This window comes from Medicago truncatula, chromosome 5 (assembly GCF_003473485.1).
Source record: "Medicago truncatula cultivar Jemalong A17 chromosome 5, MtrunA17r5.0-ANR, whole genome shotgun sequence".
Taxonomy (NCBI): domain Eukaryota; kingdom Viridiplantae; phylum Streptophyta; class Magnoliopsida; order Fabales; family Fabaceae; genus Medicago; species Medicago truncatula.
The window spans coordinates 41,151,733-41,163,306 of NC_053046.1; the positions used below are offsets into that span (position 1 = coordinate 41,151,733).

The window sequence follows — 11,574 nt, forward strand, 5'->3', positions numbered from 1 at the left end:
AAAAAAATATATGTTTACTCAACTAAACCTATTCTACCATTAGATTGTTGAGATAAAGAAAAAATTAGAGAGAAAATGAATTGTTGAATGTGTGGAGGAAAATAAAATAAAATATATACATATATTAGTGCTCTTTAAGTATGAAACTAATTTTCCTTCAAAAAGAAAAGTATGAAACTGATTTCACCATCAAAATAAACTAATTTAATCATTTACTACTTAAGAACCTCCTACAATGTAGCATGTGGTTGGTCCACCGATAATTAATACTAACTCACAAAATTAGCCGTAATTAAAAAATTTCAGTAATGATATATGAGAGTTTAAAGAGTGGTGTCCTCGTGACCTTAGTACGGTAGGACAATGCATAATATATGTAAGGTTCGGGGTTCAAACTCTGACCACCATAAAAAAAAAAGTGATAATCAGTCAAGTGTAGCAAGATAAGAATAATGTTTTTTTTTTTTTCCATTGATTTTCTCTATTAGAGTTAATTTTAATTGTGCTATCCAGTTTGGATTTAAATTTTGATTTGCTACATTGTGAAATAATAGTCTATTTCATTTGACACGATCTTGATGAATGAAAGTCTCATTTCATTATAATGAAAAGTAGGGAAGGGAAAAGACTAGGTCGTGCTAGGTTTTACAAAGCCTAAGTCTGGCATGTCAAATTTTTTAAGGCTCGGGTCTTGCATGCAGTCTGTCATATGCTTACTTTTTAGACTCAAGTATGATCTTCTGAAATAATCTACTAGTATGTTTAAAAGACTATATCATATGAACATCTTTAAATAAGTAATATAATCTAAGTTTAAATAGACTAACGAACTAATAAATCAACTAGATTAAACTCTTTTGATAATCATGGCAATGTATTGTATCATATTTCAATTGTAGTTTTATAATAACATATTTAAATATGCGAAAATTTAATGTATACTTATAAGCTTGAATTGCTAAAAAAGTTAATAAATTTATATTTTAATTCAAAGTACAAAATATAACATAATAATAAATAATATTATTCGTGATTACTTAAATAAATTGGTCTAATAGGTCTAAAAAGCTTTTCGAATGATCTGTGACATGATTTTTTAAGCTAAATAGACTTCTAAAAAAATTTAACCCTACTCTATTTAAAAAAAAAAAAAAAAGTTTAGCCTATCATAGACTAAATCAGAGACCCTTGTAGATCGATCTCGCTTATTTCCGTCCCTAATGAAAAGAAGAAGAAGAAAACAAGAAACATTTCCTATTAGGAAGAAAAATTAAGATGTGATTCAGTTAGTGTAAAGTGCATATTGGGATGGTAGCATAGAGCTTTCAAATGTTACCTTTTAGGCTTGGTCTTTTTGCGTTGTTACAATTAGGCCATTGTTCTAATCTTTCAATAAGTCAAACAAAATTTGGTTTCTATTTCTAACCTTATGCCTGATGCCGAGGAACAGAGACAATCTACTCTACTCACATGAAGGCGAAATTTCCAAATTATAACGACAAATAAAAGATAACCATAAAGATTTCAATAAGTGTTCTAGTAGTATTGTTTTTTAGTCTTGGATGTCAATTATTGGTTGTCATAAATTTGGCCTCTTGTTTATCCTTTTGTTAACCTAACTACACTATTTTTCATGTTACAACTAGTCAGCTAAATTAATTTAACCTTAACTTAAGATCCTCCCAACTAAGTAACACTAGTCAATTAGTTTAGTTGAAGAAAGTTTGACTTATTATCTACTGATGAAGAAAAAGTGACATAAGACATGAGCTGGGATGCAACATCATGAGCACCGTTCTTTGCAACAGACATGGAGTCAGTTAAAGTGAAAATTTTCAACAAGAAAAAATATGATAATAGTACAATGTAATTAGCACTTTTGCTTCTGTGTGCCCAGAAGTCACAGTCATGTAACAGCTCAATTATATCACGCCTTCATTAAAAACCAATAATATATCAACTATTTAGTATGTACACCCATGTATGAACATAAGTACATAACTAATGTAAAACTTAGACACAAGAAAAAGAATACAAATAGAAACAATTTTTTAATAGAAGATCTTTTATAAGAGAAGATTGGTGAGTGTGAGTAAGAATAAAAAAATGACAATTACTTTTCCACCATCGAAGTTTTTGTACGTCCTATTCAGATTTTAAAATTCGAAATATTTTAATATGTTTTTAGAGATTTTTATAGAGTGTTTAAAAAGACGCGCGAGAAATTTAGGGTCTATTTGAATAGTGAGAGGAAAGAAAGTAAAAGGAAAAATTGATTAAAGAATGAAAGTGAATAGAAGTAAAGGGAAAGGAAGATAATTTTTAGGTTGTTTGGAATAAGTGAAAAGAAAGAAAGATGTATATCTAATAAATGACATAAATATCCTTATGATAAAATGAATTATGATTTTATTATTTATTTAATATAATATATTCATATTTACATATTAGAAAATAAAAATTGATATGTTAATATATACATGAAAATGAATATTTAATGGTAGATATGTCATATAAAGTTTCTCCTTCAAAAAAAAATGTCATATAAAGTTTAATAGGTATAGCCTACTATTTAACATATATAATTTTCTCAACAAAAAAAAACATATATAATATTATTCATGTTGATTTAAAGAGTTATTTGTGTCATTTCAAACAAAATTGGTCTCTTCTCCACCTTTCCATCCAATCCAACAAGGAAAGGTTTTAGCTGTGGGTCCCAGTCCAAAACATTCTTTCCTCTCCTCTCTTGGTGGTTCCAAATTGTGGAAAGTGGATCCATCCACTCACTTTCTTTCCCTCTTTCAATCTTTCCATTGAACCAAACACTGCCTTAGGGTGTGTTTAGATAGAGGGTTTAGGAGGGGAGAGTTTACTTTTTATTTTTAAATTATGAACATTATGAAAAACAATCATATAATAATTCAATCACGTTTAATTTATTTAAAAAAAATATGTTATATAATCCGTAATTTAAAAATAAAAAATAAATATTCCCCTCTCAAACCCTCAATTCAATTAAGAAGCACTCTAGAGAAATAAGAAAAGTGTAACATCAGCAGCACCATGGTTACAATCATAACTTAATAGCCCACAAACCCAACCTATATTCTTCCTTTACTTTCTTCTCACCTTTCTTCCCCACCTTTTCTTTCCCTTCTTTTTGCTCCTTCACCCTCCAACTTTCTTCTGCACCACCACCTCATCTTTGTCTATGAGGCCCACAAACACACTCTACCACCACCAATATATATACTTTTAGTTGATCTTGAATCATTATACCACACAACATTCAACAAAAAGCAAGAGAAGAGAAGGAGAAAGTGTTACAAAAGAAGTAGAACAATAAAATTAAAGATGAAAAGGAGTGTATATCACTATGCAATTTTTCTCCTACTAATTCAAATCCTTTGCTCAGGTGATTTTTTTCTTCACTTCTTCTATGGTTTTTGGTCTATATCTCCTTCTGATATGGGTTACAAAGTTGCTTCTGGTTTAATATATTATTCACTGTCCTTGTATCTCACATTTTCTTCTGTTTTCAATTGTTTCTGTTTGTATTCATTATTATTATTATTATTATCATCTGCATGGATTATTTTGGACTCTTTTGAATTCTTAAACAACAATATGCTTTTCCTTATAGGATTCAATTGCTTTATACTTTTAGTGATTATTTAGTTCAACTAGCATGGTTATATATTTATGTTGGACTAATTGGATGCAATGCACTTATTGGTTCATTAACTGAGCTTTTTTGGTGTCCATAAATTCATTTCTTCTTTTTATGGAAAATAAACAAATTCCTTAATTGCAACAAAATGTTTGTCTCTTCTATTATTGTTTAGTCACACACATTATGATAGAGACATTAGAACAAATTATTTTGATTATCATCTTTCTATAGTTTCACATTGGGCAGTTGAATCCAACCTTATCTCCAGTACTTCCACATGCAGTTTCTTGAAAACATACAAGGGTCCAACTGCTTTGACTGTTATATAGGGGTCTCAGTACAGAGGATACCCCACATGTCTCTATTGTCCAATCTAGAACTAGAAGATGCTCGCTGTATACAAAACTTTTGACATTTGAAACAATAGAGATTAGTGAGTGAGGTCCAAAGGCCTAATATAATAATATGGTTAATTGTGATCAATGAATTTCAGCATCTTCTTAGATTCATTAACCATGCTAAACATAATTAACCAAAGATTGAAACTACATTAGCTGTCCATTTTTATGGCACTTAAGGCTTAAATCAATATATTTGGTATCTCTTATCACATGTCTTAGAAACAGAACAGACAAAGTAATTCAATTATATGATTTCAAATTCAGGTTCAAGTAGGACAGAAAAGGAAGCACAAAGAGAAGTTAATGTACTAAAAAGACATGAAGTGAAACAAGAATTTATTACTCACACAATTTCTACTGTCCAAAAGGATATTACCACTCCAATTACTACCATTCCAACAATTACAACACCTGATCCATTTCTCAATCCTAATTCCAATCCAGACACAGTTTCTCCAACTTCAACACTTCCATATACCAATCCAACCACAGTGAATTCTTTTCCAATCTCCTCAGGTTCAAGTTGGTGTGTTGCAAGTCCAAGTGCATCACAAATTGGTTTACAAGTTGCATTGGACTATGCTTGTGGATATGGTGGCACTGATTGTTCAGCAATTCAACCTGGTGGAAGCTGTTACAATCCAAATTCTATTCATGATCTTGCTTCTTACGCCTTTAATAAGTATTATCATAAGAATCCTGTTCCAAATAGCTGCAATTTTGGTGGAACTGCTGTTATCACTAGCACTAATCCAAGTAAGGCTTTTCCTATCATAATTTCCATTGCAACTTTTTCAATAGTGTTAATGTCATCCTTATATTAAATTCAAAAGCATATATGTTGTTAATTAGATTGAGAATGACAGAAAATATAAGTTTAAGTTTGGCATAGAGCCTGTTGGATTGAATTGTTTAAGCTTATTTAACGGTATAACCAAGTGTGAGACCGTTTGAAATAGCGTGATGTGTACATGAACTATTTTCAGTTTGCTTTCATAAACTCTCGATGATAACTTATGAAAATGGTTTATAACTTTCGATGACTTATTTTTTTTTATTATAAAAATAGCTCATAGATACGCACTTATATGATAATCGTTTATACAATCAACACTTAATTACTGTATGATTTTGTCTAAAAAGTATACTTCTAAGATAGAAAAAAATTATGTTTTTTTCAAAGTGACCTTTATAAATAAAATAAAAAATCAAAGTAATTTTGGGGATGGGAAAATAAGCTTCCATATATGGACAAAAAAAAATGAGCTAGGAAAAGTAGTAGAACTCTAATGTGTATCAAATAGATACAAAGCCTTTGGTTGGTAACAAGACATGTGATTGTTGGGTTCAATATATTGAATAGACTAATAGAAAAGAAACCTTTATTTGTATCTTTCAATAGACTTTGTGGTTTGAGATGTAGGAAGCTACTAAAGTGCTACCTGATACAAAAGTCAAACTTTTTCATTTCTTTTTCTACACTGTTGGTAGCAGCATCTCAATTCTCACAAAAGTCCCCCATTTTTGTCACAAATGTCTTGGAAGTACTACAGTTCATTTCATTGCATTTATTTTCCTCCATAAATCATGCATAAATAACTAATATAATCCTTGGATAACAACATATTTATGCCTTTTTTTTATCAAATATATTTATCTTTTAAAGCAGAGATAAATAAGTCGGGTCTAGTAAGTGTAGCTACCAGGGACATTATGTGTAGGAGCTGAGGTTTGAACTCTGGATTTCCCACTTCTCCACACATAATGTGTGCGAATTTAGCCTAGTGGCTACTTGACCAAAATAAAAAATAAAATAAAAAAGTCGGGTCTGGTAATTGTTTTTTATCTTAACCCTCCGGTTTTGATAATCATAAATTCATCCGAAAAGTAAATAAAAAAAGATCAAGATTGTTTCAGTTTGGATTAAGATTTGAACTCATTTGGCTAACTTTATTTTCTTAAAAACAAGGTTTTATACAAGGATGAAATTATTCAATTCATTCTACTTTTTTCTACTTTTGGTTGTTGAGAACTTTGATGATCGTATTAACTTGTTTAAATTTTGTAGGCACGGGAACATGTCAATATCCATCTACAAGGTGAATATCTTCCATACATATATACTTGTAATTTCATTCATTTTCCTTTGCCACACAAATGGAAGTTCTGAAAAATTATGATACTATTAACTAAAATTGCAGTACAAGTTCATCAATCTTGAACACGACAAACTCAAGTGGTGCCAACGTCTTTGGTTCAGTGCCAGTGCCCACCAATCCATCTCCCTCTGCTGCCCCTGGCACATTTAATAGCTTTGCTGATTTTTGTGTCATTCTTTGGATTATATCATTTCTGGAAAATAATTTTTCCATAATCATCAATTTTGAAAAATATGGATATGAGATTGAGAGCTACATTTTGCTGATTTAACGCATTTTTAGGGAGACAACAGTACGGACAGGACATGCATATACATAGTATTAAAGATTGTGTTTTTTGTGTTTTCTTCAAGCGACAAACACCACTTAAAACTTGCACACAACTATGAGTTATCACATTCGAACTCGCATAAAAGTGTTTAATCTTTCAATATCGACATTTTGTGTTTCAACCAAGCCTAAAAACATCGGACTGTCCCGTTTTAGCCAATATTTTTGCATGAGGTATGGTCTATTGGACGAAGTCAAAGTTTAAAGCTCAAATAGTGATCATTGAGTTTTGATTCGCTGCAATCAATCAGGGGGTTTGCATTCAGGCATTTGAGACAACAATGGCGGTCCGATCAAATGTGTGAATATGAAATCTCATGACTACGTCGATCCAATTATAGGGAACCTGAATTTATCATCTTACCATGCTCCAAAATGTAAACACAAAAAACAAATACTCATGAGTTTTGTGCAATGTGGTTTTTAGCTAGGAAACAATTATGCTTAGAAACAATGAGGTCGAATAATATGAGCCTCACAAATTCTCAACACAACCCGGCGTGACACAAATTTCCTAACTGTAACAAGGTAGGCTTTTGAACCTTCAAATCAAACCCCTAAAGTCTGGCTGGAACTACCTACCCCATTTAACAAAAACACACCTTCGTTCAGTTTACTCAATAGTAGACATCTCAGCAAATTTTGAGAGTTCTGTCGTCGGTTAGTAGTGAGTAAACTTTCTTTATTGGAGAATTTCTTGAACACACAACACAAGATGAATTCTTTTCCTTGAACCAAATTTTCTTCATACGCAAGAGTTAGAAGTCAAACCTGTAACTATTTATTTTATATAAATAAAAAATAAAACATGTTTACTTCTATAAAAAATAAAAAAAAAATTGTTTATGAATAATATTAAAGAAGACTAATGGGACCCCTTACTTTTAGTGTTTATAACTCGCTTTCATTAGGTGGTTTTGTACCGTCTGGTAAGTCTTTTCAAAGCAGAATGGGCCTCAAATATTAACTGAACTCAATCATACTTGTTCCTTTATTTAAAGTGCTATTACTTTTCACACCTAAACACCAGTTTGAATGTAAATATTAATTTTGCATTAATTTTTTTTAGAAGAAATAAATGTTCAAATAAACCACGTTTTATTATTTAATATGAAATTACCATAAGAATATACTCTTTTCCTCCATTATCCACAAAAAAGAATATACTTTTTGCAAGAGCTTTAACATTTTTCTTATATTATGAATTATTCACCATTTACCAAACATACAGCTTACAGGCTTTAGTGGAAAGGAAAACTTTAAATAATTATATTTTATCTTTTCTTATACTACCTCCGTCCCTAATTATAAGACTCTTTTGAAAAAATAATTTGTCCCTTTTTATAAGATCCCTTTGATATTTTCAAGTACATTAATTATTTCTTTACCAACATACCCTTAATTATTTTGCATCTTTTTCTTTAATCAACAATAAATATTATATTGAAAACATAAATTAACTCTCTCTCTTAAGGATAAAATTGTAAAAACAATAGTAATTGTATACAAATTTAATACTACAACTCACTTTCTTAATCTCCGCAATTTTGGCAAAAGGCTTATATATTTAAGAACGGAGGTAGTATTTAGTTTTGGAGGGAGCACATCATTCTTTTACAAGGAAAATAAAAAATATGAGGATCAGTACATGATGTAATAATGGCATAATAAACTTGAGAATTGTCGTTGTACTGTAATATGACTATATTAATAAGATTATATGAGCAATCGTTTGAACCCCGAACAAAAAAAAAAATCGTCTCTAGTAACAATGGTTTTGCTCCAACAAACAAGCCAAACTCGTCTCTTAAACAAAGCCAATTCCTACCATGATATAATTTATTTATTTTTAGGTGAATTTCCACCATGGTGTGATGAGTGGAAAAAGAAGCATCCATATTGCCTTTTATATACCCTTGATGAGAGCATATTCACCTAATTTGATCAACAAAAGTCCGATCTAAAACCCCTGCCACTACCAGAAAATCTAGAAAACTTCTACTCTTCATTTGTTTCTTCCTAGATAGATAGGTTACTAGTCTTTGATTAATTTTTTAAGGACATTTACTATTTACAACAGTAATGTATTATTAATGAAGAAAAAAAAAAGGAGTTCTTTGATTAATTTTTTAATGGCATTTGTCATCTATAATTAATAAATTCTATAAACATTTTGGCGAATTTTCATATAGCTTTGGTATATATGAAAAGGAGTTCTGGAAATGAGAATAAATACTTATTTTAGAGTCTTTAATTTAAGACACAAATAATATCAATTTGATAGTAAAAAAGCTACTGGTATCATAATAATTAAATGGAAATTCTTACATGTGCCTTTAATGCATTTGTTAATGCACTAAAAATAGACTTACTTATCATTTCTAGGGTTATTAACAATTTGTTTTTACTTTTTAGAGTACAACTTAGCCTTACTCATCATAATTAAAACATAAACAAAAATGTTTAAGATAGCGATAAAACTTATATATTGAAACGCCACGCACCAGAAGTGCGAAAAGAAAAAACCTCTGCGTACTGTTACTAAACCAGCAGCATCAAAGGGTTAGTACAGAAAATCCACTACCCCGTTTTTTCTGGATAGCATGAGATATGATTGGTTCAACAATTGTTTGCGAGAAGTTCGTGATAAAAAGCATCGGGACAAATAGCATTCAAAATAGGAGTAGTAGGAGTTTGTCCCACTATACTTTTGTACAACATATTTATTCTGTCTGCAGTTACAGATTTACTACTGCAGTTTATGTTTAGACATTTTTTGCCCTCAAATAAATGTATGCTCTATATTGTGGTTGTCATTCAGTTGTCTTAAAACTAGAATCCATGAAAGACAATGGCTTCCTTAATTCCTCAAATTAAAGTTAATCTTAATTTTTGTGGGAAGATACATATCGACATATACATGAAATTGACACAACTATTTCTATTATCTTAATATTAAATTATAAAATTAATTCGTCTAATAACTACAAATTAATTGATTGTATAAACATTTGATACGTTTAGACTTCATTTTAAATTTGTAATTTTAAACTTCTCAACAATTAGTTTGAGTGTGTATTTGTGATATAGATGTGCTTTTTCACACTTTGACTGATTAGAGATTCACAAAAATCACGTTCAACAAGCATTGGGACGCAAGAAAACCTCCTTTAACCTAAAGCATATGTTTAGTGTGTCTTTAGAACAAAAAATTATAATATTAGTAGAAAATATTTACTTGACCACAAGTATTTAAACACAGTCAGTTACTCATACTCTTGAAAAAAGATAGAAATAGAAAAGAATAAAATAATGTGTATTTTCAAATAACTAAATGATAAACATTTTCTTGCATGTGCACTCAAATTGTGTGTCCACATCCACATGCTTGTGATCATGTAAGATATTCTCAATATTAACGTAGGAAACAAATCACTCTGCATTGTTAACTTGTAAAATATTGTTTGCAACGTCAATTGTTAAAGCATAATTAAATTGTTATTTTTCACCACAATTAGAATCTTATCTCTAGTGTGTGCCGCAAAGTATTATCATGGCTTATTTTCTTTTGATTTGTTATGAAACTAATCTTTAAGTCGGCAATGAAACATCTAGATTTTATTTTTACTAAGGATGAACTATCTATATAATAGGCGAGAATTAAACTCAAATTCTTTTTAGAGCAAGAGTCATGTTGTCAACTCTCCCATCACATATTGAATTATTCAATACTCCCTTCGTTTTCTATATTATGTCACTTTGCCACTTTCACACATATGTAAAAATAATCTAGTTAATTTTTGTACCAAAAAAAAAAAAAAAAAAAATAATCTAGTTAATTTTGCATAGAAAAGAGAAGTTATGAATGATTTTGCTAAATTATCCTTCATTGATTAAATGAGAAAAATAAATAGGAAGAATTGAAAAAAGAACTAAAGTTGTGTATAGAAAAAAATATTAATATTTCATAAGTATAATATAACTCAATTTAATTCAAATTTCAGTGTTCAGCTCTTGAATATATGTTCCTTAGAAAGAAAGAAAAAAAATCTTGAATGTCTTTAGCATAAAAAGATAATCTACTAAACTAGTCAAACGATGATATCTCATATCTGATCAATGAGTCCAAAATATGTAAGTTGTTCGTTGTAGTTCCCAGAGAAATGACACATGGGCATGTAAATTTATTAGTCTACCAAAAACACTTCATGTGAATGCTACAGTTACATGTACATATTTATTTCACCAACGCTGGATGCTATGTTAATGCCAAAACTTTTCACCAAATGTATGGCACAGGTGATCATGATCAACAATTCAATTTCACAGGGGAATAATAAGTGAAGTGAACCATATATCCTTCAATCTTATCATATAAAATTTTCATGTTTATCTCGTTTTCATAGAATTTGATAAGACTGAGTAAAAAAATAGAATTAGATAAGATAAATGTTACCAGAGTCTTGCTTCATTATAATACTAGATGATATTACTGGATAAGGCTATAGAAAAAAGTAAAATATAGTAATTGAATAGTATTTAATTTCCTCAACTACAAATACTAGTAGCACATCAAACTAGACCGTTAAACGGATACATTTGATTAGTTGTTCCATTAACCAGCGACTAACAGAAAACTTGTGTCATAAATGAGACAAGGACGGAAATGTTCATTTATATTTTATCCTTTTCCTTAAAAACAAAACTATTGTATGAGTATCAATTAAATAAAAGTAAGGTAAAATGTTTTCATTATGGTCTATACTTGCTTGAGTTTTTGATGCATTTGCTTTTGATTAGGTAATGGTCTTTGGTTTTATTTTGTAAATCTTTTTCAATTTTTGGCACATCTTGTTTATATATATTGTTGGCTTTTTCAAAAAAAAAAAAAATTATATTTCTTTAATTAATGTTTACTTGACAAAGTTATATACCGACAATGAAAATTCATGATAAAATAGCACTCCCACAAATTGAAACAGTCTAGGTTATTTACATAAATAATACC

At 29.8% G+C, this 11,574-nt stretch overlaps 1 protein-coding gene across 1 annotated transcript; it reads left to right on the forward strand.

Moving 5' to 3' along the window:
* The first annotated feature begins 3,035 nt into the window (after positions 1-3,035).
* Positions 3,036-6,673, forward strand: LOC11423358 (PLASMODESMATA CALLOSE-BINDING PROTEIN 5). The gene is made up of 4 exons (XM_003617397.4): positions 3,036-3,418; positions 4,342-4,833; positions 6,146-6,176; positions 6,279-6,673. Exons 1-4 carry the CDS (start codon positions 3,358-3,360, stop codon positions 6,505-6,507), a joined length of 813 nt encoding a protein of 270 aa, XP_003617445.1. The 5' UTR covers positions 3,036-3,357; the 3' UTR covers positions 6,508-6,673.
* The last annotated feature ends 4,901 nt before the right edge of the window (positions 6,674-11,574 follow it).

Excerpts from the sequence above, each read along its gene's own strand:
- LOC11423358 (XM_003617397.4), top strand. The coding sequence starts at position 3,358 with ATGAAAAGGAGTGTATATCACTATGCAATTTTTCTCCTACTAATTCAA. Across the intron at positions 4,834-6,145 it reads TATCACTAGCACTAATCCAA|GCACGGGAACATGTCAATAT; the intron begins GTAAGGCTTTTC and ends TAAATTTTGTAG. Across the intron at positions 6,177-6,278 it reads TGTCAATATCCATCTACAAG|TACAAGTTCATCAATCTTGA; the intron begins GTGAATATCTTC and ends CTAAAATTGCAG.